Source organism: Pieris rapae, chromosome 11 (assembly GCF_905147795.1).
Source record: "Pieris rapae chromosome 11, ilPieRapa1.1, whole genome shotgun sequence".
NCBI classification, from domain to species: domain Eukaryota; kingdom Metazoa; phylum Arthropoda; class Insecta; order Lepidoptera; family Pieridae; genus Pieris; species Pieris rapae.
This window is the reverse complement of record NC_059519.1, coordinates 78476-105125: the sequence shown is the minus strand read 5'-3', so window position 1 is coordinate 105125 and position 26650 is coordinate 78476. Positions and strand designations below refer to the sequence as shown.

General features: G+C 38.1%; 2 protein-coding genes across 4 annotated transcripts; one reads left to right on the top strand and one right to left on the bottom strand.

Annotated features, from left to right (window-relative positions):
• The first annotated feature begins 1388 nt into the window (after nucleotides 1-1388).
• LOC110991575 (patched domain-containing protein 3) lies at nucleotides 1389-18057 on the top strand. The gene is made up of 11 exons (XM_022256972.2): nucleotides 1389-1568; nucleotides 12272-12548; nucleotides 12662-12879; nucleotides 13083-13261; nucleotides 14483-14826; nucleotides 15052-15252; nucleotides 15356-15493; nucleotides 15575-15888; nucleotides 15961-16173; nucleotides 16252-16461; nucleotides 16543-18057. The coding sequence occupies exons 2-11, from the start codon at nucleotides 12272-12274 to the stop codon at nucleotides 17629-17631; spliced, it is 3183 nt and encodes a 1060-aa protein (XP_022112664.2). The 5' UTR covers nucleotides 1389-1568; the 3' UTR covers nucleotides 17632-18057.
• LOC110991574 (telomere-associated protein RIF1) lies at nucleotides 18029-25439 on the bottom strand. Of its 3 annotated transcripts, XM_022256971.2 has the most exons (12): nucleotides 25306-25439; nucleotides 25007-25242; nucleotides 24692-24922; nucleotides 24306-24550; nucleotides 23464-24223; nucleotides 23220-23383; nucleotides 22905-23136; nucleotides 22629-22827; nucleotides 22325-22551; nucleotides 19254-21830; nucleotides 18705-19184; nucleotides 18029-18625 (listed from the first exon to the last, which is right to left on the bottom strand). In XM_022256971.2, exons 2-12 carry the CDS (start codon nucleotides 25238-25240, stop codon nucleotides 18434-18436), a joined length of 5541 nt encoding a protein of 1846 aa, XP_022112663.2. In that variant the 5' UTR covers nucleotides 25241-25242; nucleotides 25306-25439; the 3' UTR covers nucleotides 18029-18433. The 3 variants fall into 3 exon arrangements, with proteins under 3 accessions (XP_022112663.2, XP_022112662.2, XP_045485971.1); XM_022256970.2 differs by having other exon boundaries at nucleotides 18705-21830; XM_045630015.1 differs by lacking the exon at nucleotides 25306-25439 and having other exon boundaries at nucleotides 18705-21830; nucleotides 25007-25284.
• Between the last annotated feature and the right edge of the window lie 1211 nt (nucleotides 25440-26650).

Genomic DNA, 26650 nt, shown 5'->3' with positions numbered 1-26650 from the left:
TCATTTAATTTTAACGAGACTAGCTTACCTTGTACATAGTCTACTTTAAAACGGCCCATAGTGCGGTTCGACACGGGCGACGCCAACAAATTGCTTCTATATCTTATTTTTACAATTGCGTAACTAGTAAACAAAAGGTGTAAATGTTTCTCTATAAAGGTTATTTGTTTAAAATTTTCACGGTTTAAGGATTTTTCTATATCATTTTATTGTCTTGAATGGCTTCCATCTATAAGGAAATAAATTACTTAGTCAAAATAATCTCTAACAACAAGGTGTTCTTTGTTATGTGATTCCCGAAACAGTCACAGACGAACAAAAACCTTAAGCTATGTGGCGTACTTTATTAAATACTTGTATATACCTGCGTCACGAATAAATACGATTTTTATGTATTAAGTTAATTAACTTTCAGTATTTGTGTCAACTCCAAGGGCTCGTAAAAAGAAACAAAGTTACTTGAAACTTATAACCGCTACAAATGCAATCCCATTTGCGGTCTAAGACATATCGCTTACTGAACATAAAACTTGCTTTGTGTGATTGACATTATCATAAATCCGAAGGTAACATTGAAATATATTTGGAACAACTTTTTATATATAGGTATTCTAAATCGGAAATGCATTTTTTGCTCATTTAGATTCGATTTGAGCTTGACGGCCTTCGTATAGTCTTTTAACTTTAGCCAGTAGCCTGTTAGAAAAAAAAACATTAAATCAACTATACACAATGATCTTAAAAAAAATTATATAATAATAATCGACCAGTTGTGTCAGATGTGTATAAATGAAACATACACAAAAATGTTTGATGGTTGTACTGCTGATTATTGCTTTGTTAAAAATAAATATGATCGCTGTAAAAAAATGGTTTACTCATATTGTGCTAACCAGCTAAGTAGATAGCTTGGGCCACCCACGCTTAAAAGGAATCTATTACAAAGACTGACAAAATCCTCTTGATCACGCTTCCATGCCACTTATTATACAATTTACATTTCCACCCATTTAATTATATATATATTAGAAACGATGCATATAATATGTAAAATAAAATGGCGTCCAATGATAGGACTATATAATCTTAATTGTTACTCAAAACTCTAAATATTTTCACGTTTTTCTTTGCAAGAACACCCTTAAAAAGACATTTTTTTATGAGAGCATAAAAGTTTAAAATCGAGTAAATATTACAACATAAGACGAACTAAGTAGCCTTATCTATGAGGCAAGAAAACACTATTTGTTCTGAGAAGGCACTTAAGTTTATACAATAGCTCGAATCTTAATCGACGTATAAAAAGTTTAACTGTTCGGGATTAGGGTCCGTTGTGGAGGTGGTCCTTATCTCGGCGTGTAGTGGGGCAAGGCCCGCTCACCCGGCATTACGGCGACCACTTTGCGCTCTACCACGACGATAGTTCGCCGCGCTGCGCCGGCGCATCCGATCCGACCGAGCAAAATATGAATTCGATTTCAGTGCTGAAGTGACAACTGTGAAATTGTGAGTTCGATTAAGTGCTTAACGATAAAGGATTTTCGTCTGCGAAAATATAATTTATAAAGGTGAGTTATTTTTATAAAATTTGGGTCTCGTTGCGAGTAGTTTCGATTTGCGACTAAATTGCAACATTTGCGCGTCTGACAATACTTTCACGGTTATCGAGACGATATTTTTATTGACATTTAATAAATTAAGAATATGAATTTTAGTAAAATTAAGAGTCTTAATTTTTAAGATTTTAAATTAATTTCAAGACACAAATGTTTAGCTTCTCCTATTTTCTTTTATAAAATGCATTATCAATTCAGCGAAACACAAATCATACAATTTTCTGTTCGAGAGATATTTATACCATTATTTTTAGGTGTAGTAAACATATTCAAATTAGTGTTTGTGAATAATGTATAGCAAATTTTGTTTTCGCTTCGTTTATGGCAAAGCCTCGATTTATTCAGTGGTTATTAGTTACAAGAGAAAGTTTACACGCTGATGTTGTGCATTAGTCTTTCGTCATGAAATATTACCTTCACAACAATTATTGCATTCTACGAATTTAAGCCATTAACATTAATTCACACGAATTCTTCATAAGTATTTAAATTCACTGTTTCTTATAATCGTTATGTAATTTGTTACTAACGTTACTTAATATATTTAAGGTAAATAGTTTAAGCTTCTATTAGTTATCTAGACCGTTTATATAATAAAAACATATTTCCATTATTGCGGCGCAAGTATGGCACGTTTCTTAAGGTCTTCTTAATTAGGATAATTACATTAGTAAATACAAATAATTTTGTTTAAACGTCTATAATATTGCCTTTTACTTACGCGAATTGAGAGGACTTAGGAGGGAAGAATTGAATTGTAACAAAACTTTATTTATGTATTTCAAATCTGTACATAATGTTTCAGTGCGACACTTCGGTGCACACACGGTGCGGTTCTTAATACACAATAATAAATAGTTCAATGCAGAATTCAGCTTACTTGTGTATATTTAAAACTGTAAAGTTTTAAATATACACAAGTAAGCTGAATTGAACTTTTAAAATTTACCATTATTTATGTCATATTACTAACTTACATAAACTTAATTTATTTATTTCCAACACACACATATTCAGTACTTTTTTACTTACTAAAATACTAATCATTTACCGATCGTAACACATAACCACATAGTAATTGATATACCAAATAGTAATTGAGAAAATCACTAAAATAACTATCTAGTTTACGTTGAAATGTTTGATAAAATGTTTACCTACTAGTATTAAGAAAATATTGCGCAGGCAAAAGGCGTTTTAAAGTGATTAAAAAAACAGTTTCTGTCTCTCACTCGATGTAAATGCAAAACCAGTCTCAAAGTACAGACGCCAGAGTTGAGACTTGCGATGTTTACCAAAAAGTTTCCTACGATGGGAAAAAACCTGCGTAAACACGCAGGTAGATGTCGGAAGAGAGAGACACGATCGTGGCAGACAGTAAATTGATTCTTTGTGTGGACAATGGTGTCAGTATGGACGCCTATTATTCTGTCAGGTGTCCGATAGCTTCCTTTTGTGGCGGGCGAAACCTCTTAGCCAAATTGGTCACGCTAACTATAACATGGGTATTGGCATATTATCTATGGGCACCGACCTTTTAAACATGTAAAAAACGTGATACAAAAAATTTAATAGACAGAGCATATTTATCAGGTACAAAGTGAGATTTGTACATGGAGTTCAACCTGCGTTTAGTAAAGGCATTCGAAAAAGGGGTTTATTTAGTTGTAAAGTTAGAAGATCCCTATCAATTTCGTCGACTTGTTGCAAAAAGCAGACAAAGATTTTTGATATTTGTTTTAAACAGCATTAGTTACCAATGAAATTAGATTCTTTTAAAAGTAAAGTGCTACCTAACGACACGTTGTAATAAATATGGTCACATCAATAGCCATTACAATAGCCTCGTAACGGATCATGTTTCAAAAGATGTTCAATCCTCGCAGTCCGTATTTAGTAACAGAACAATACAGCTTCATTAGGACCCTCTGCACGTAATTTTGTATAATTGTGATGCTATATGATTAAAAAGTTAGGCGCATACACATCACTATATTTCGAAAACGACCTCAGTATTATATCAAGGCTACTTTGGAGAGCGGTGGCAGAAATATAACGGTCGTTTAGATATTTTATTTGTGCTATAAATGTCACAACAGTGTAAAAAACGTAAAACAATACTTTAGTAAGCATTTTTGGGAATAATAATAATTATAGGAGGATAGAGCAGATCGGGTCGCTGAGGCTGCGCGTTCAAACTCCGGCAGAGCAATCACCGTAAAGACTAGACGGCCGCTGCGAGTGTCAGGCAAAGAAAGCTACGGCGTCTCTGGTTTTTCAATTTCTGGAAATGTTTTGAAACATAACAGCAAATTAGACAATTCTGTGTGTTTCCTTAAAAACTTCTTGAACAGTGGTTTATATACAACGCACAAACAAGACCTACTAAATAAGCATAACGAATAGGTTTGCTTTTCTCTTCTATAAATGTTAATTACTGTTTTCGAGATAATACTAGTAGGTACCTAGTACTTGGCCATTAATGTTTTGCGTGCGTTTACAGATTTTTTTAAAGTTATTAAGTGAACGTTTAAACCTTGCTTTACTTCAAGGACTCAATGCAAACTTTTGAATTAAATTGACGCAATTAATCTATTGAATATTTCATAATTAATTTTAGTGTTAGTCGGAAAAGACCCGCCAAATAACTTTTCAAAGTCAATTTTGACAGCTGCGATTGAGATTATTAAAAGTTAATTATGCCCGACTGCTACGATTATAATATTTTTTTAATTTGCACTTAATATTCTTTGTAATATTTAATTTAATTTTTAACGCAATATCAGATATTTTTTTCACGAAGTCAGCTATTCTGACTGTCAATATGGACAAATTTATAATAAATCGTTCAATATACAAAAACAACAAATTTTGACGGAAGCCAATAAGAAGGAAGTAGTTACGAAACACCTTATTGACGCTGGTTTTTGAACATTGAAGGAGAACAACTTTCAGCACTTGACGTTGATGAAAAATCAGTAATTAGTCGGTACGTCCGTGTCGATATAGTTAACAACTTCCAGCAGGCCAGAGGAACACGGTGTCAGTTTTCTGATTGTAATTTCTTTTTCACTAAAACTGTATAATTTAAATAATGTATATATGTATTTTCATGCTTCAAGAAAAACCGTAGCCGGAGATGGACGTGGCGATCCCCAAATGGACAACACAAAAATGAGATCGACTATATACTATCCAACCAACCAAAACTATTCAATAACTTTGAAGTCCTGAATTTAAACTATCCGTCAGACCACCGATTAATTAGATCAACATTAAAAATAGCCAAACAAAAACAAAGTAAGACAGAGACAAATGGGCATCTTTGGGCATCTTTGGAGGAGGCCTTCACCCAATAATGGGGTTCCTACAAATTATATTATTTAAGTATACTAAAATCTAACCAAGCTAGCTAATAATACAATAAAATAATGTAATAGTAAATATTATCTAGTAGTAAATATGATATATATAGTAGCAAATATTATATAAGTAATATATTAATAACAATAAATAAAATAGTTATAGGTAAATAATTTAGAAAATAAATAAAAATAAGATGGTATTAATTTTAATTAGATAAGTAAGCGCTTGGAGATGGGCCAATGTAAAAAGTTATATTTGTAGGAAATAAAAAGGCTTTTTTATTTTTATTTATTTTATTTTATTTTATTTATATATGTATTTTAATGAAATATTTATGGGTGAACTTTTGTGTTCAATTAATTTTACCGATATCCATTTGAATATGACATAAACATAACACACAAAAGCTTGACAACACAAGAGAGCTTTTATTATTATCTTTGCCACTTTGACAGTTAAGATTACGCTAGAGAACCTTTTTCATATAACTAGTAAAACCTACAAAAGTATATTTTAAAGGCTTTAAAGGGCCTCTCGCTTTTATACTTGAAACGTTTACATCTTATTAACATTAAACGGGTTTTTTTATTACATGAGGCCTATACAATAATATTTAATTAATAATATATAATTGGAGGATCGCTAAGCCGAAGCTATATAAGCGAGCATCCAATATTATAATTAATGTACTTTGTATTTTAATTTCTATAATTTTCAACATCGCTCAATGAAATGGTATAAAAATAACAAATGGTCAAATATCGACAGAGCTCAATTTTTATTATTTTCAAACCTGTACTTTTATCTGTTTCAAAGCAACCATAAGGAAAATACACCACTTGCTGAAGCCGAGAAACCGTACACTTGCATTTGCCCTCCTCGTTAGGCGAAATTGGATATTAAATTTCGTTATTAGGATAAATTAAGCATAATTTCAGAAGTAATCATTTTAATGAAGCCGGAAGCTTCTCTCAATTTTCCACGTATTACACTACTAGCCGGTACTTCGGCCGCGCCTTATCCGCGTGAATTTTGTATCTTTGTTTAAAAAAATGCACCCATAATATAATTCTGCTTTAACTGCTACTAATTACATTTGAAGCTTTCATATTTATGAGTACTAATGTATCTAAATTAATGGTAATGTTATTTTAGTATCGGGAGTTCTTAATATAACAATTTCCCCTCCTACAAGGAGTATAAGCTATCGAGTCCGCGTTACGTCAGTATTGCAGAATCGTGGCTTGCGACAGTGGCCATTACCCCTTTAATGCTAGAAAAAATAAACTACTAGAAAGTGTTTTATTAATATAATAAACTGGCAATTCTAATAATTCTATTAATTTAATTTATTTCCTTTCTATTAGTCAAACGAAATACTATGATTTGTAATCTGTTTCTATTTTTTGTGTCTCTTCATAAGAAACTTTATAAGAAATCGGCAAATCGTAGTTTTGAGGTTTCTCACTTTATGTAGGTATATTTAGGCTGAAAAAAGATCGAATTTATACGTGCATTCATTGTTGTGTGTTTTCATTGTTTAATTTTTTCTTTAAGTCTTGATTGGTTGCAAAACAGAACTTGTCTTAAGTAACATTATTTTTTGTCATTCTCGTTAAGGGATTTCCCCTATAGTTATATGATATGCATATACGGATTATCGATACAAATAACATGCATACCTCCATGTATCTAAATGAAAACAATCTTTTTAGGAATTTAATAAAGACGAGAAGCTTGCCTGTTTTGGTCAGAATAATCGGGCAAATCTCTCTCTCCCTCTCTCAATGTCATTACTATGACTGCTTTGTGTGGGTGTTTAAGAGAATCACTTAAAACAACGTTCCGTCTAATAAACTGTCACAATAGAATAATGACGAGCGATTGGCAAAAGTAGGTTTCTTCTTGTTTCGTTTTGTGTAACTTATGTGTAATAATTACACATTATGTATAAATCTCATCACGTTTTCAAGCAATTGCTATTACAATTTAAAATGATAAATGTGTGTTAAGTTACTTCTTCGGTTTTTCATTTGCCAAATCTCCGCTACCACTTTATGAAACAGGTATTAGATAAGTTTGCCGGTTGAGGTCACTAAAAACTTACACGACGATATTCTGTGAATAATAATTATTTAATAATCGAAGCTGCAAATATTGAAGTTTATCGTACATACATACATGTAAACGTAATCGGTCACAGATCAAAATAAGGCGGACAGCAACTTTCACTGCGCCTTGAAGCAGTTATTCTCGAAAAGGATTTTAGTGTGAACAGCGAAACGAGTGAACATGCTATTCGAATGAAAAATTTCTGCAATTGCCTCCACTTTTAAAAGAAAGAAATCAGCCCATAGACTGGATGTGAATATATGTCAAGATATTTTATGACAACAATATGCGACTCGCTCTTGTTTTGTTCAGAGAAGTAATTTGCGTATCGCATTACTTCTAATCGTATAATGATAGTTCCATTATTCACACCATAATGACAATTGTGACATGTAAGAAATCAATTTATAGTGGATGTGTAACATAATTTTAACAAGTTTAAATTTTTTTTTGGATAAAATCGCTACAAAACAATTCCAATTAAGTAGTAAAAGGCTGGTAATTTCAGCTGAAATATTCTCAAACGTGTAATTAACATTCAGCATATGAAAATTGTAACTGTATTAGATGTAGGAAATGTCTTTGAGGAAAGCCCCGTAGCCTCGGCTCAGCGTTACCTTTGATATATCCTTAACATACCCTTACCCTTGGGACGACCTCCTACTCTTCTTCGGTGCCTTATTTAGCGGCATCGAGTCAGAAGCAAACTTTGACTTTATGATGTTTTCGTTGTTGTTAAGCAAGGCAGGATATGCTGTACTTACCACATGTACACGGCCTTGTTGCAACATACGGCAATATCACAAGAATTTAGAAGCAAGCAGCGTAAAGGGCTAATTCAAATACGTATGATAAACTGCTAAGAACCACACAACACACAACATCTTAAAAGCTAACAGAGCTATGCTTAGGTATGGACATTCCGTAAAGTAAGTCGAAGTACTTACTTAAAGTAATAAATGAAGAAACTTATATCTACAAGAGTATGAATTATTTTGTGGCCAGTAACAGAAATCGTCGACCTCACTTACACATTTCATGGACACGTTAATAATAATCAGCCTTAACCAAAATAAGGCAAACGTAAACTTTAGTTATGTTTCGCAAAAGAACAACTAATGATACTTTAATGTGTGGAATTATATTTACTTGACCTAAACAGTTATCTTTATGTAAATTAGTACATTAGCCATCATCCTGTATAAATATTGTTTCACTATTATCGAAGGATGTTTAAATAAGATTGTCCTTTTCATTATTGATTCGTTATGACGGCACGAACAACGAAAAAATCACATACAACTGGATTAAAGTACATTATTGCAAACTAATTAAAAATTAATTATTTCATGAACAACAGCGTCACTGCATGCAAACAACACATTTAACGTGCAAAGATAACGAATCGATAGGATTTTCGCAGATATAATATATTGTACACAATTAGCCTCACGCAAATGCGTGTAACCTTAGCACAGTATCTGGAAAATCCTCCACCTCCAGTTAACGCTATTCACCTAGAACCTTATCAATCTCATTGCGAAATTGTCGTTTATTCAAGTTTAAAGGCTGATCGACCTATGTCAAGGTTGGTGTTGACTGAGTCTTGAACTTTGCAACGCTTTTCATTTTTAAAGGTTTTTCTTGGATTCGAATCGAACTACGAACACTATTTTTTTACATCTAACAAAATTATGACAGTAACCGATAAAATTTAGAAATTAAAATTGGATATCGTCACGAACATACCATGCCATGTACGATATTTGAATTGTGGTATTGAGGATTTTAATAAAATATAACAATTGCTTCCGCAATGAATCGGTTGAGTTGATTATAGGTAATGACTAATGGTGGTCGAGTAATGGTTTCATTGTTTGACGCATAAAGTGTATAGATATTATGTCATTTTATTTTATAAAATATTTCGTGTAGTTAGAAAAATGGGGCGGTTCAGAAAACGTGAAACTTAACAAAATACAATATGCTTCACTCCTGTCGTTTACCGGGAATGTTTACATTCGCCCGGGAGCGCAAAAATAAGTTTCGATATCTCGTTTTAGGTAATGGAGGTGGAAAGGGAAAGATCAAGCCAGATGAAACAATGTTAATATTTTCTGCTGTAACTTTTAGGTGGAAAATGTCTGTGAAATATTATTATTAAGTACGACCGAACTAAGTGATGAATAGGTACGTTTTTTTTAATGTATAAACGAACGTAGAAAAAATATAGCGACGTTAACCAACTGACGAGAACCTACAATAAATGAATTAGCTCACACTGATTAGCATTCAATGATACACAAAAATAAAGAGATCAGTTATATAAGAGTTCCGTGAGACAATTGATGCGAATCGGGTCGATTGCGTTGATTTCTACTTTATACTTTTAACGATACATATGGCATTGTTAAGCCCTAGTTGGATCATTTGTGGCGATCTTCTGATTACGAGTCTGATGAATGGACAGTTATTATGTCTTCAAGTATCAATAATTTACCGCACTGGTCTAAGTACACCGGCAGTGTCATTGACCCGTTGTTTACTTTCACAAGCATGCAATTTGCTACAAGATCTAGGAAGTGTTAAAAAATCTTTAACACTTATACCTTTTGCGCCACGGGGTTCGTACGGTCCACGCCGGACGCTATTAACGGTTGAATAATATGTAAAAAAAATAATAATCACTAGTAGCACCATTGAGAAACATTTACTCACCACGCCGAATCTTAATTAAATTTCTAATTAAATAGTTATTGTTGTGCGTTAAAAAATTAACATATAGTTATAATTGTAGCATATTTAGATCATGGTTTAATCGATAATTAACAAATATTGGCGGCAAGTCTACGAGAAGAAGAGAAGGGTTCTTGACATATTAATACATCTTTTTGCGATTAAGCTGTTAGACATCTCATGCCATGTTTATTTTGCAGCTATCACTTAGTGACCAGATATCCTTGAAAACTGATCCTATAATATACTTTGATGTACCAAAGACAAACAAATGCCGGATATTTCTACTACGGGGTTGATATAAAATAGGAATACCTTAGCACAAATTTATAAATAATTAAAATTTAACAATATTACGAATACTATGCAACTTGCAAGTCTGCAATTTATAATTTATATATGTTTAGTTTCTAGTCTTAAGTTTTTATTTATTCTTTATATAATACAGTTCTATTAGGGAAACTAAGTTTCTATGTTTTTTTTACTCGTACTATTGTGCCTACTATGTAAAGTCTCTTTTAATTGGATAATAATAACATAATAGTGAATTGTAATGTTTGATAACTATAAAATGAATATAGCATAAATTTATGCAATTTCATATTAAACATATTTCAAGAGAAATAATTAAATGCATACAGTTTTAAATAAGAACAAACTATAAAGTGAAATGTTGTTGTCGGTCAAGGTATTCCACACTATTATATACGTAATATTACGTAGAAGAGATCGTCGTAATATAGAAAAACACCAAGAACCAATGTTTAGCTATCTGAAAAAAAAATTAAAAACTACTAACAGTCAGAAACAAGTCTTTGATTAATACAAAAAATCCTTGTAACCTTTTGAGGCCAACGTGTATAATACGTGATCTAAGATCTATTATAAGAACAGTACGAAATATCGTTTTCATTAAAATAATTTAGTGAATACAAAGTGTACCATAGTTGTATGAATTTATTTATTGCTCGTTCGTTAAGAAATGTTTTGGAGTATTACTGTTGTAACACGCATTAACGGTTGAAGGCAAAAATACATATACATAGCTGTTGACCATTATAATCAAACGAAATGCGCCATTTCATATTTTGTTTTAAATACTCTCCTGCCATGATTCTACAAATCACTCGAAAGTACCTGTACTATAGATATACTTTTAACATATCATACGAACAAACTAATACAAATGACATGCACAGTGAGTAATGGTGATTGTTATCACAAAAATTACTGAACCTATTATTATATTTATGCGTTTTGGTTCCATCAAGGATATATCCCCTTAATCGACTTGAACTTGACTTGTTCAAGTTTATTGCTTTTGTATCATTATCACGAAACTGCGAAATTCTTTAGTTCAAAGGCAATGTAAGAGGAACCATAAAATCATTTTAGTTTAAGGAAACTGCCACAAAAAATTATTAGAGACTGGTTTTCATCTACTATTCTAAAACACGTTATTATGAAACTTTTAAAGTTATTAAATTTTAATAGTTTTGTAAAAAGATTCCAACGCTTCGATATCATTGCACTGTGAGAAAGATTATTTACTAAGTACCTACTACTATTTTTTTTCTATTTTATTACTATTCGTAGAAAAACTCATATACTAAATATTTTGCACATTTATTAAGATATACATGTTTACAACCAATTATAATTGTTACTTGAAATAGGTCCCACCACTTCATGAATCACCAACAATAACTAATTTACTTTAATCAAAATTGTTCATTGGGCGTTATTGTGAATATATGTTATGTTATGAAGTATGATCCTGTGATCCAATTTATAGTGATTTACCTCAAGAAATAATAAATACTATAATATATACGAAGCAAGTATGACGTGAGCAGGAATTGTAATAAGAGTCAAGGCAGGCGACAAAAATTAAGGTTAAAATAATTTGAGCCACTAATTTCCACTTAAGAGGTAACAAAAAGCTTGACACATGTTATATTAATATTAAGTGTCGTTCAAAGGCTGTTTTCGTGACGTTTAAGTCTAGAGATAGGCGTTCGCAGATGAGAAATGCGAAATATGTGGTGACATAACAAGAGCAACCACATGGCTGGTGCTCATCAACTCCACTCCCTTCAACACCTATTACGTCCGGTATATAGTATAAATTAATATTTCTTTATATATATATTATCTTGTTCCTTTATGACGGGTTAAGTCTGTCGAATAGAAAGATTAGTTGTAGTTAAGTCTAGTACGATTTTACTTAACAAGAAAATATCGAAACACGTATTGGAGCACGTGAAACATGTTTTTGATTACGAAACGAGGACACGCTAGGTACCGCGGACATTGCTTCTAATACCTTCACGTAAATGCTTACTTGAATCCTTAATAGATATTAAAAACATCGCGGCAATTAAAAGCTCCGACAGAATTGAGCTTGTTACTCTTCGTAATCAATTAAGTTTTTGTTGCAGATGGGTTGCAAGTTAACGTTCGTTGACGACGTGCTGAATCGATCGTTCTACAAGCTTGGCCTCATCGTGGGGAAGCAACCAGGCTACTTTATCATCATTCCCGTTCTACTCACCCTGCTGATGGTCACAGGATATCAACGCGTGCACTATGAAATGGACCCTGAATATCTCTTCTCGCCGGTCAGCGGACAAGGGAAACTAGAGAGGCGGATAGTTGAGGAATACTTCAAAGTTAACTATTCCAGTCGGTTTAACGTCGGGAGGATCACACGGCCTGGTGAGTTATGATCGGAACAATAACTGCCCAAGTATTTACCAAACGTTTAGTTAATTTTGAAGTCGGTTTTTTAAAATATGTATTATTTTTAATTGGTGATTACCAATTTTCAGGTAGATTCGGCCGCGTTATTATCGTAGCTAAGGACAATGACAGGAACATGCTTCGAACAGAGGTTTGGAAGGAGTTACGAGAGTTGGACGACCTGGTGCAGAACATCACGGTAACCATGTCGACGGGGGAAACATTTACGTACAGAGAAGAATGCGCGCGTTGGGAGGGCCAGTGCTTCGTCAACGACATCCTTAACTTGGATAAGATTATAGGCGAGGTATGTTTTTTTATTCTTAAATATTTATGGCATCGGTAGTAGAACTTGAAATAATAGATTATTTAATTCACCTGTGTACCTACAATAAAACTTTTAAATTGGTTATTAGTAATATCTAAAGTATATCGTAACTCTACTATTTACAAAGTGAAAGAACATTACGAGCTGACTAAGTGAAGTACCTTCTATGCTTTGATTCGCAGGTAGAAGCCGGGGAACTGAACCTGACGTTTCCAATAATGTTTAACCCGGTGACGTGGGAGGCTCACGCTTTTCCTGTTTTCTTCGGAGGGTCAAAGGTTGTGGACGATACTATAGTCTCCGTACCCGCCGTGCAGCTCGTCTGGTTCGTGAGGACTGACACTAAACTGCAGGAGCAACGGTAAGTGACAACACCAAATACCCGTTGCCAAGCAATTCAACACTGTAAGAATCCGAAGAAGATTTATAAGAAGTTTAATCCAATAAAAGTAGAACCAGCCAAATTTGCTAGTAACTCTAGTCTAGTAAAAGTTATTAGTCAAAAGACAATGAATGAATATCCACTGCTATTTGTTGTGTTCCGAGAAAACTTAAACAATAGGCAGTATTGAGTAGGTTTTGACTTGTAACATACGTTCTACATATTTTTTCACGTTGCGAATAACTTGTATTAATGGTACAAGATAACAATTACAACTGACGATACACCTTTTAAACTTAATATGTGTATTCGAAATCGTAATCGTTTATTGGCATCGTATTGCCTCAGAATTTTTCACGTTACCAAACACATTAAGAAACTTTATTTATAGGCCATCTACCTACCTAGTAATCGTACGTAATCAGACTTCTGTGCCCGATTTTTAAGTTGAAAAAAGTATTGCCTAGTGTAATTGCGCCCAAAAAGAGTAAAATGCATCGGTACCACCAATATAGATATATAAATAAAGGTTGAGGTTTTTACACATCACAAGTAACATAAAATGTAACTGTATTTGTCTAGTCGATTTAAGTAAAAACAATAGACGAATTGTCTTTTTTACGTTTAGGATAAGAGGTATAGAAAACTTAGCAATATATGGAAGTTGTTATACGGTGCACAATTGTTCTGGTACCTGCGTAGAAACATTCTATTTCTACAATCGAGTTATTGTTTTCGCTTCAATGCTTCGAATGTGCTTTAAATTAATTGTAATTTATGCTGATTACCCTAAGCAATGATCTTGACATGTTTTAAAACCGTTTAGAATGCTATACATCACAATTAAACGTTTCAAGAATGCGCAAGAGCATTCCTCCAACTCGTATTGGGAAATAAGATTAAAATAATTCTTATTTTAATACTAAAAATCTCGTTTAAATACTCTCTTAAGCTGGGCAAGACTTCGTGTCTGTGTAGTATTATTATTCCAGCCTACCCTGATTTAGGGGGGGGGGGGGGTTGGGTGTAGTATAAATGAACAGTCTTTTATTTTGGTTATAATTATAATTTTGCTACTGCGTCTGCATTAAACGAAAAAAACAGTTTTCTGTTTATCTTGTGATTCTTTAAACCAAACGAAGAAACAGACAGATAGACATTGTATCTTAGTAACTTAAATTATTATTGGAATGATTTCAGAGGTGCGGCTTGGGAAGATGCGTTTTTAGATGCCGTTGGTGTGGCAGAAGACACTGGCAGATTTAAGCACATCTCAGTTGCGAGATTCGCATCACGAACACTCGACCACGAGCTCGAAAAGAACACCCGAACCGTCATACCGTTCTTCAGCTCCACATTTATCTTAATGGGAATTTTCTCTTTCGTAACTTGCATGATGGGTGACTGGGTGCGCTCTAAGCCGTGGCTGGGTCTGCTGGGAAACATTTCGGCCGTTATGGCAACAGCTGCCGCTTTCGGTTGTGCTATTTATTTGGGCATTTCATTCATCGGCATAAATTTGGCTGCACCCTTTCTAATGATTGGTAGGTTCCTGATACTTGTTTTATAATATTTTTTGCGTTGTATGTTAATATTTGGGCCTAAAATGTAATTTTCTAAACAAAAATTAACCGTATGTGAGGGACCTACAGATTTGTGCAAGTGGTTGTCTCCACACTTGAGTGATTATTATTCTGTTGAAACCTTCGGCTAATTTAGCTATTGGCCAGTGTTTATGCAACGAGCGTCATCCACATATTACTTTACAGGCATCGGCATTGACGACACCTTCGTAATGCTGGCGGCATGGCGACGCACCTCGTCGCAGCTGCCCGTGCCGGAACGTATGGCAATCATGTTGTCGGAAGCCGCCGTGTCCATAACCATCACTTCTGTCACGGATATGTTGTCGTTCTTCATTGGTGTATTTTCCCCGTTCCCATCAGTTCAGATCTTCTGCATGTATTCAGGTATTTCATAATTTTTAAATGGTTATTGCTATCTCTTCATTCGATAATTTCTCCTGTAGTCTGCTCCAATCCTATACCTTACATTACTTTATTAAATTGCAAGGTCTGGCAGTATGTTTCACGTTTGTATGGCACTTGACGTTCTTTGCTGGCTGCGTTGCAGTGTCTGGATATAGAGAGAAGCAGAACAGGCACACAATCACGTGGCTTAAGGTTCTTCCTGAATCCAGAGCTCGAAAAGGTAAAATAATAAATTTAGTTTCTTTACCATTTTATCAGTGATTCCTTAGTATTTTTTTGTAAACAATTCTAATTTTTTCAGAAGAAAGATCTTGGCTATATAGAATTTTCTGCAGTGGCGGAGTGGACTCGGCAGATCCAAGCAATCCCATCGACAACAAAGAGCACTGCATCATGTTGTTCTTCAAAACGACGATGGCGGATATACTGAATAATAATTATATGAAAGCTGTGGTTATCATCGTGTTTCTCGCGTATTTGGCTGGGGCAGGATATGGAGTAACTAACCTTAAAGAGGGCCTAGAGAGAAGAAAGTTATCTAAGAACGATTCATATTCAGTGGAATTTTTCGACCGAGAGGACCTTTATTATCGGGAATTTCCTTACAGAATACAGGCAAGTCTCACTGTGTCTGGTAGGCTTTTAAAATTATTACACAACCTGTTGTTAAAAACGCAATTCTTTTAGGTTATAATAAGTGGTAAATACAATTACTCCGATCCCATGGTCCAAAAAGAAGTTGACATCCTAACGAAGAGTTTAGAGAACACCTCTTATATATCCAACTCACTGTATACCGAGTCTTGGTTGAGGACTTTTGTGGAATATGTGGAGAGAAATAATGACTACTTAAACATTTCTATTGATACGGAGCAAGATTTCATAAAGAATCTGAAAGAGGTCAGTCGAATACACTCCGTATTGTGTACACAAAATAAGAACACGAAATGAAATTAAACTTCTGTTTCCGCTTTTCAGCTGTGGCTTTTCCCCGCAAATCCCTTTTCGTTGGACGTTAAATTTGATGAAACAGGAGAAACGATTATCGCATCGCGATTTTTGATTCAAGCTATAAATATCAGTGGGACTAATCACGAAAAGGAAATGGTTAAAGCCCTGAGAGAAGTTGTTGCACAATCTTCATTAAATGTCTCAGTATTTCATCCTTACTTCGTATTCTTTGACCAGGTATTGTATAAAAGATTTTTATTAATTGATATTAAGGCGTGCTGGAAATAACGTTATAATACTTATTTTTTTCCTTTTTAGTTCGAGCTAGTGCGCCCAACGTCCATACAGAACCTCTGCTATGGAGCTCTAATGATGATGATAACGTCTTTTATTTTTATTCCAAACATTTTATGTTCTTTGTGGGTAGCGTTCAGTATAATATCCATAGAAGTGGGAGTCGTAGGGTACATGGCACTGTGGGATATAAACCTCGACTCTATATCGATGATTAACCTAATAATGTGTATAGGATTTTCCGTTGATTTTACCGCACATATTTGTTACGCGTACATGTCATCCAAAGCGAAATATCCGAAAGAACGCGTCAGCGAATGTTTATATTCTCTTGGGTTGCCAATCGTTCAAGGCTCCTTCAGTACTATTTTAGGAGTTGTCGCCTTATTATTAGCGGACAGTTATATTTTCTCGGTATTCTTCAAAATGGTATTCATGGTGATATTTTTCGGTGCTATGCACGGATTATTCCTCTTGCCGGTGCTCCTATCTCTCTTTGGACCGGGTTCTTGTACGCGCGAGCACGACGACATCAGACTCACGAAGATCGAGAAATGCTATCCTAACCCGTACTGTTTACCTCATCCTCAATTGACTCTCAACGATCAAACCTATAGTGGAAAGAATGGGAGCCCTCACGGAATCTATAAGATTTATAGCGAAGACAAAGATCTCGGAATAGGAACGTCCGGGGAGGATACCAGCGAAAGCAGTTCCAATCAATCGCAACGTCGACAAGCAATAAACGAAGACGGTAAGAGAAAGTACGAAAACGGCTGGGCGAGGTTTAATTACGGCCAAAGCAGCAGCGAGTTTCAGCCGTCGGGAGAATTAGACATGTACGGGCAGGACGGCGAGAGAACTTGGCGAAAGCAACGATACGAAGCGAATCGCCGAGCGTTCGACAAACACAGGCGCACACCGGGACTCGGTGACGACGAAGTTGTCATGTCGCGAAAGTTGAGCGACACGAGTCCGCGGAGGGAGAACGATTACAGGGTCACGCGGACCCATTCGCACCATAACTTGCACAGGCCCCGAGCTCCGAGGCGCTCAAACTCACACCAAAATCTAGAAATCCATAACTATATAGGAGAGTTGCGTTTCCCTTGACAGAAAGCATATAATTCCTTCTTCTTGAAGCGTTTGTACGAGAACACGTTTCTTTGTGCTCAATTTGTGACCAAAGTATTATTTTTACGGGAAGATATACAATAATTCGTACCTACTAGTTAAGCGAGATATTACGTAAGGAACGATTTTATCGATCAAACTGATTTATTAAATATAAAAAAAACACTAAAACAATTGAGACTAATAACAGACTCAGCAATAGAAGTCTCGATATTAGTCTGGGTTGGATAGATTTGGATTTCGTTTGATTAATTCATTGGGTTAATAACCCAGGTAAAGGATTCGAGATGAGTCTGTTATAATTTAATTTTCAAGTGAGCGTTCTTTTAGAATTGTTTTTATTGCTAGGATAAGTTTAGGAAAAATAATAAACATGTCAATTTTATAATTTATTTCGTCAATTTGTACCTTAAGCTACCTTATCAACGTACCGGTGACGTTCGAAAGTCGACTCACATTTTAATATTTACAATAATATTATAATATTTTAAAATACAGTTGCTATATTATTCCAATATATATCTCGGTGGGTCTGTCGTAATGTCGATTTTGTAAATATATACATAATTTAAAGGTTGACATTTTGTGATAAATTTCGATGCCATGTACCTTTGACTCGTGGAGCATATAAAGGCCCGCACGAATGAGTTTAATTTGTAAAATTACCCGCATTTTCTGCCTAAACGCCGACTGAAAACTGTAAATATATTATTTTGATATTAAAATTATGAAATAAGAATATTTGTTTAATTGTCGGTCGCGCATGAATTTTCCCAAAAGTCTAAGCACCGTCGGTGATCGTCTTCAAGATGTCGCACCAAAAGGCGATGGCGTCTTTCGTCTCGAAGCTCTCTCGGAGCAAACTGACCACGAATTCTGCCATTTTCTCTTTGTCTCGCAGCAGTCCCCGGACGAAGGTCGCGCTCAAAGCATCCGGGCCTCTCTCGTCCGAGGCCATAGCGACGTCCGGATTCTGAAAATGTAAATTTTACGATGTCAAAGAAACCTTTCGGGCGCCGACCTCTTTCGTCGGAGGCGGAGACGTCACTCACCGTCTGGGACGTTAGCCCCGAGCGGGACTCGTCGTCCGTCTGAGAGGACGCCGACGCGACCTCGGGTACGTCGCTCTGAATTCCCTCGTCGGCCTTCCGCGGGTCGACTTCCGATCGGGTCCGAAGCGGCCTCTCCGGCGAGGACGGATCCGAGGCGACGATATCGACGGAGCCTTCGCATTCGGTCGATCGGTCGCCGATGTCGCTCGGGTCCGAGGTTTCGGCGGGCGGCGTCCGTCCGGAGGGCGCGTCCGAGACGTCGGACGACCCCGAGAGGATGCTCTCGACGGTTTTGGCGAGAATCTTGTCGAGCCGCCTCTGAGACGCGGGGCTCTGGCCGAGAAGGCGGACGAGCGACCCGTCCGGTCTGTCCGGCCGTCGGGACGCGCCCTGCGGGGAGCGGAGCGCGCAGGGGTCGATGTACTTCTTCACGCAGACCGACGTGGACACCGGGGGATCGTGGAAGCTGACGCGTTTCCTCTGAAAACAGACATCGCGGTCTCGATAGAGTCGAACGGACGAGTCCGGGGAGCGACGTCGGAGGCCTACCTTGCCGGCCGGGGAGGGCGTGGAGTCTTCGGCGATGACGGCGCGCTTTCTCTTCAGAATGGGGCCGCAGGGGCTGCTGTCGACGGCGGGCAACACGCGCCCCAGCCGCAGGAAGGGCTCGCCGTCGTCGGCCTCGTCGGAGCTGCCGACGTCCGCGAGCCTCTTGAGATTCCTCACCGTCGACCTCGACGTCTCGTCCGGCGACGGCACGTCCGCGTCGTCGACGCAGAGGCCCAGCATTTGCGCCGCCCTTCCGGCCGGCCGCACTCGCGGCTTCCTCCTCAGAGAAAATCCCGAGCCGGAGCCGCCCTCGCTCCCGGCCGCCTCTCCTCTGGGAGGCGACGGATGTCCCGCGTCCGGCGAGAGTTTGTCCTCCGTGAAAACTTCAGGGGAATCGACCGGATCCGCCGGTTCTCCGTTTAGCAGGACCGAAGACGTGAGATTTACGACGACGTAATCGCCGCTCGTCTCCGGCGAAGGCGTCCTCTCGCGCATCAGAGGACTCATCGTCCCGATCGGAGATATATCCAGAGTGTCGTCCAGGAAGTCCCTTCTCCTCCGCTCGTCGTCTTCGAGAGGAGAAGAGGCCTCGTCTCGCCTCTCGGAGGGTTCGGGTTCGGTCGACTGCGCCGTCGGTGGCGCGTCGACGGAAGACACGAACGGAGCGCTCGCGACTTCTGCGTCCGCGTGGCCGATGTGTTTCGTGGAATTCGACGGGCACGGTTTCTTCGATTCGTTTTCTTTTAAAGAAAACGATTCGTTAACTTCCTCTTTGATTATGTCAATCGTGAAATTCACGGGTTTAGTGTCGGCCTCGGCAGTGTCCTGCGTACTCGATTCTAAACAGTGATTAGTCTCGGACGGACCGAATCCGTCGTCGATATGTGCAATACACTGTGTATCCGCGGGTTCCGTGTCTAACGCTTCCGTCAAATCGGTCCGAGCGACGAAGACCTCGGAGTCCGCTCGTTCCGCCGAAAGGTTGGGACCGGGGACGGTAGCGTTTTCGGGTAAGTCGCTGTCGCGCTCGTCGTCGCTCAGCAACAAGGTGTCTTCGAAGCTGTCCCGGAAATCCGAAATACGTCTATCTTCGTCACGAGGAGACAACGTCGCTCTGTTCGCGCTGTTCTTCGTCGTAACGACCGAGACGGCCGGGACCGACGAGTCTTGCGAGCTCTCGATGACGTCTTGGGAGGCGGGGTCCGGGGCCGGACGACATTCCGTCGCAGCTTCGTCGTCGGTGCTTTTGGCCGGGGTCATTTTGGATTTGTTCCTCGTGGCGTAACAGCCTTGGTCGATTCGTACGATCGAAACCGTCGGTTTCACCATATCTATAGCCAGAAGTCTCTTGATGCGTGATTCCTTTGAGCCACTCTTTTTAAACGACTTTGAGCCGCTCTCCTTTGCGTTTCTCTGGTTCACAGTTTTCGGCGTGGCGACCTCTCTCTTGTCTCCGCGGGGCGCGTCCTCGGTGTCGAGCGACGGGTCTTTATCGGTGAAACCGGAAGTTTCGTCTGCCAATTTTAAACTGTCGTCGGAGCTCTTTCGCGACGGGTCAGAATTCCGTATCGAATCCGCGGAATTGGTGCTGTGGTTAGACCTTCTTGTGAATCCAAAAATCTTCGCATTGATATATTTATTTGGCGGCTTTCTTTTACGCGAGGGTCGGTCGGCCGCAATGGGCAGAGGCGACTTCGAATTGGCGACGTTGTCGTTCGAGCAGATTTGCTCTTTCGTCGAAGAGACCGACGCGGCCGAGTCGAGCGCGTTCTCAGAGTTGGGTTTCGCCACGGTGGGCGCCATGGGCGACAACTTTTCGCAGACCACCACCAGTTGGCTGACGCCGTCTTTTCTCGAACAGGATTTCTCCGCTAAATTCTTAACGTTACGAGTCACTCGATCTTTGAGAAGAACTCGTGGAGAGTTGGAGTCTTTGATCTTCGGGGTCACTTTGGCGATGTCCGAATTGTTAGGCGCGGCCGACTCTGATACGTTGGGTTTCACCACTTCGGGAACGGCCGGGTCGGTCCGCGTGACGTTGTCGGCGGCGGAGGATCCGAAGGATTTGCTGGAAGAGGTCGTTTCGGTGGGGTCGGCTTTCCACGTCCTCAGTTTGATTTCGTCTTGCGACTGAGACAAATCTTGATATAGCGCGGGAATATCTTCGCGCTTTCTCTGAAACTGTTCCTTCTGATGCTCTGTTAATTTTTTTGGATTAAATTTCCAATTGCTTTCGATCCGGACGAACGCCTCTCCGTTTTCGACCACCGTGTTCACGATGTTCACACTCTTTTTACCGTCTTTAGAGTTCGTCGACTTTCTGGTCGTCTCTTTGGCCTCGTCGTCCGGCGACATCTTCTTCACGAGCCTCTTGATCACTCTGTCTTCGTGTGAAATCAAGGAAGAAAATATGATTTTCACGGGATTCGACAGCACCGACGTCCGACCTGCCAAATGGGTCGCGACCCGTTTCATTCCTTCCTCGATGATGACGCTCAATTTCGAGTATTCGTTTAGTTTTATTAGATTGTGAATACTTTTCAAGAAACATTCCACGCGACGAAGCGAATCGGTATCCTGAAATGACAACGAAATAATGAAGCGATCGAAAGTGTTTTACGAATTGAGAAAGAGCGCAGGACATGAAATGCAGTCGTACCAATTCTTAAACTTCAAATTTATTTATTCATGTAGGTAACAATGTACACTTATGAACGTCAAAAAAAGAAATATTAAATGAATTTAATTTTACATTTACTGCCAGTTCTCAAATCAAGGGCGTAGAACGGAAGAGAAGAACGGGCAATAAACTCTCCGCCACTCTTTTTAATCGCCAAGTTTTTTTTTACACAATGTTTGTAAGGAGCTGCAACCACTACACCATGTTCCATATGACATATTGAGTAATAAAGAATAAAAAAATAAATTAATCATAATAATTATAAAAGGCTAGCAACGCACTCGCAAGCCTTCTGGCATTGAGAGTGTCCATGGGCGGCGGTATCACTCAACATCAGGTGAGCCTCCTGCCCGTTTGCCATAAATTTTGTTGTTTCTATAAAAAAACTCACTTCAGCCTTGAGGGTCGACAGGATCTTCGGCGTCACCTTCAGAGTAGTGTTCGCGACGAGCAGCAACTTTTTGACTTCGACGACGTCTTTGTGAAGCACGAACACGTCGATGAGCGCCTTCAGGCAGTCGAGCAGATGCCAATAGATCGTGGGACTGATGAGTTCGTCGCTCATCTGCTTCGACAGAATTTTCAGGGTCAAATGCTCCGGTTTCCGAAGGCTCGCTCCTGAAAATGTCGATCCAAAGATCAATTCTCTGTTCTATTCAAATGTATGTACGTTTGAATAGAACAGACCGACGAACCTCTCTCGTTTAAATCCTGCTTAATCAAGGAGACGACGCTCGTCAGCCTGAGAGGCGTGGTCGCCGATCGGTTGCCCGACAGGAACAACAACAGTTTGTCGTTGACCGAGTGAGTTATCTTCGTGTTCGATTCATTTGTTACGTTCTCCTCGTCGAGAAGGTCATAAAAAGTGATCCAAGTCGCCGAATATTTTTCTATCTGTCAAGAATAATAAGAAAATTTAAGAATTGTATCGCGATACATCGTCGCAGCGTCGTCTCTCGTTCTAAACTCACGTTTGAGATAATGTTTTGCTTGATCGGCCACATCACGAGGGCGACGATCCATTGAGAGTTTGAAAAATATCTATATTTAATCGTGGATTCCACGTAACAAGTCCACAAGAGCACTCCCGATTCCGAACTCGGAAGCGTTTCGAGTGAATTGTCCAAACCCACTCTCTCGCCGTTCCGCGTGGCGTAATCCGTGAACGCTCCTATCTTTTTCGACGTTTTGTCGACGTCACAACTGTAAAAAGGTTTCGGTGTGATTAAAAAAAAGCCTCGTCCCAAAGAGAGTCGGCTAAGGGAACGCCGAGGAAGGAACCTCACCTTAAATAAAAATTGTTATTGCAAGAATCCGCCAAGATGTCTTGAATTCTGCGGAAGACGCCGGCCTCGCCGCCCACGAGCGCTGTCGCCGTTTCCTCGTCGAGCTCAAAAAGAGCGGGAATCAATTCGTTGATGATTATTTCGGAAGTGTTGAAACAGCATTTCTAAAAATAGGGTTCACGAGTCATCGTCAAAGTCTGCCGTCCTCTGATGGATCGCTAAACGAAAACGACGTTCTCATTACCTGAAGGGATTTCGCTAAAACGTCTAACAGTTCATTGAACATTTCTTCTCTCCTGAACGTTTCGCTCGGGAGACCGCATATTTTAAGTAACAATGACTTCCAAGCACATATCAAATACCCCTTCCCTTCTTCCGATTCCAATTCCACGCAAAGGTCTAAAGCGACACTGAAGTAGTGTAACAAATTTTTGTTTTCTTTGACTAAAAGTTCTCCCGTGATGACTGCCGTCTGTAATCTTTCCAATTCGTCGGGGAAGGGGCAATCGCAGGGGCCCAGAATATTTGCGAAAGCTTGGAGGCCCGCCATCTTAGTGCGTCTGGAAAACATTCCAGGAGCCGGCTGTTGGTTCGACGGCGGCGGAGATCCAAAGCAAAACGTCAGAAACGGTTGAATGTAGTCGGTTACAAGGTCACATTTGTCATACAGTCTGACGATAAAATGCCACCAAGTGCCGAGTTTTGCAAAAGCAGTCTCCTCGAACTTGGCATTGAAAGAAAGAAGAGGAACCGCGAGAAGCTTAATTCTTCTGTTTAAAATTCTTTGACTCTGTGAAGAAAAATTATCTATAAAATAGTTCCAGCACTCGAATGCCAAACTTCTGTTCTTTGGGTTGTTTTTGAAAGCATTTTCTGCCACTTGTAACAAGGCATTGAGGGTGGAAGCCGTTATGTTAACTTTCAATAGATTGATCATAGCAATCCATAGGGGAGCCCAATGATCTCTGCCTTCATTTAATATATTGCAGATTATTGACACATATCTGAAATAAAGCGACATTGATAATATTACAGCATTTGTAAAAATGACCTTTGCCAAATATTGTCAGGACAACTATAACTCACTCTGAAGGTAGGTTTGAGAGGAAAGTCTTAAAATGTTTATTTTCAACATAGTCCTCTGGTTGAAGTTCTTTTGATAAAACCCCTAATAACTCCAGTGCTGCATTTAATCCTGAAGAGTTATCTTTTGCTATGTTAAAAATAGTTGGTATGAGGCTTGAAAACCAGGTATTTATCCCATCTCCAATAAATTTCCTTTTTTTTGCAGCAGGCAAAATTTGTAACAGTTTCAATGTTAATATTATAATCTAAAATTTTAATATTCTTGAGTATTATTTAAATATGGCAATTTTATAAATATATATATTCATTATATTGTCAAATGTTCTATCAATATCCAAAAAAACCATAAGACTTAAAAAAAAATTGCAGAGTTATCAGCATCTTACTTGTTCTACTAGTTCAACTGATGATTCCAGGCTATATTGTTCCATAACAATATAAAATTCATTGGCATATTCATCTACTGCCGTTATCAAACATTTATCAGGAAATGATAAAACAATTTCAAAACATAATGCTTTTAAAGCAGTTATTTTAACAAGACTGGCATTTGTTTTGAGATTATTCAAGACTGCTACTAATAATGCTAATAATCCTGATGAATTGTTGTGTTCCTTCTGCAAGAAAAGTTCTTAGTCAGTGTGCAAAATTAATTGCTCCTCATACTTTATAGTTACAATTGTGTTGTTTATGATACTTACGTCTACTTTCTTTAAAATACTTAATAAGATTTTTAAGCTTGAAATGGCAAATATATTTTTTTTGTTGTATTCATTTAGGCAGAGTTTTAATAGTTTTTCAAAATCTGATGAATTAAGGCGATTTTCTGCCTCTAAGTGTTTAAGTATTGCAGCATAGGTCCTCTTGTTCAGATCATAATCCCTTATACTTTCCAAGAGATCTCCGAGAGTGCTGTTGGCCTGTGTGTCTGCCATGACTAAAAAATTAAAAGTATTGTGATAACTGCAGTAAACGGTTATTAATGTAGTTTTTCTCTTACCTTAACAAGTAAAATGACATGTGTTTATTAAATAAATGTGTCAACAAAAACTGGATTAGATGAACAATTTAAAAAAATACAAATAGTACCAATAACGTTATCAATTATAAACACAATAATTCAACGCGGTAAACTTTTAGAGCTGTGTATAAACTCCGAACCATAGACTAGAGTACATAATACAGGTTATCCGTTATAGAGTCAACACTCGGCGAAACTACCTCCGTGCAGCGCAATAGCGCCACCTGGAGGTTGTTGTGCTCATATATTAAACTTAGGTAAACCAGTAGGTACACTTATGAACTTCAAAATTTAATTTAATTAAATTTACATTTACTACCAGTTCGCAAGTCAAGGGCGTAGAGCGGGCAAGAAGAACTGGCAAGAAACTTTCCGCCACTCTGTTCATTGTTATGTTCGTCACATTTCTAAAAAGCTTTATTAATTCATTTACTTTTAACGAGGGATTTGAATTAATTTAGTGATAATTCTCCAATTTCGCTTGGGAGTTTGTTGTAAAAACGAATACAATTTCCATATAGGTAAGGAGTGGTTTATCTTCCGGAGCCTGGTTGCTCGCACACTTAAATTAGTTCTATTACGCGTATTATACTGGTGAAAGTCCCCATTTTTTTTAAAAGCGTTTAAATTTTTTTGTACATACAACAAGGGTTCAAGACTATATTACTTATATTGACCGGATACTGTCATGCTGTCGTACCGACTCCTTCCGGGAAACACAACAAATACCCCGAATAGCCCGCTTCTGCAACATAAATATGGATTGAACCTCTGCAGCAGCACCCCACATTAGAATACCGTACGACATTATGCTGTGAAAGTAGCTATGGTACACAATTTTAGCCGTAACCTTATCAGTAACATGGCGGATTTTCTTTACAGCATATGCTGCAGAGCTCAGCCTATTCGAAACAGTCTCATTGTGTGGTCCCGGGAGTTTACTATCTATTGTTATGCCTAGGAAAACAGTTTTGTCAACAAAGTTTATTTCACTGTCCTTAATTTTCAGGTTACCAATATCTCGCTTTACGCTATTAGTTGTAAATCTTATACATTTTGTTTTATTCTCACTAAGCAGTAAGTTATTTACATTAAACCAGTTAACTATACAAGAGATAGAATTGTTTACATCGTCCATCATGTTTTCCTATTCACTTTAAATAAAAGTGAAGTGTCATCAGCAAACAATACCATCTCATGAACTTCGTTGACAAAAAATGGGATGTCGTTTATGTAAATCAGAAATAAGAAAGGCTCGAGCCTTGGGGGACGCCGATTGACACCTGCAAACCCGGAGAGGTGACTCCATTGATATGCACTTTTT

Coding starts and splice junctions, on each gene's coding strand:
- LOC110991575 (XM_022256972.2), top strand. CDS start 12,272: ATGGGTTGCAAGTTAACGTTCGTTGACGACGTGCTGAATCGATCGTTC. Junction 12,880..13,082: donor TGGATAAGATTATAGGCGAG/GTATGTTTTTTT, acceptor TTTGATTCGCAG/GTAGAAGCCGGGGAACTGAA. Junction 15,494..15,574: donor TGAATCCAGAGCTCGAAAAG/GTAAAATAATAA, acceptor TAATTTTTTCAG/AAGAAAGATCTTGGCTATAT.
- LOC110991574 (XM_022256970.2), bottom strand. CDS start 25,240: ATGGCAGACACACAGGCCAACAGCACTCTCGGAGATCTCTTGGAAAGT. Junction 22,828..22,904: donor AGCAAAACATTATCTCAAAC/GTGAGTTTAGAA, acceptor TATTCTTGACAG/ATAGAAAAATATTCGGCGAC. Junction 18,626..18,704: donor CGGGGCTAACGTCCCAGACG/GTGAGTGACGTC, acceptor TTACATTTTCAG/AATCCGGACGTCGCTATGGC.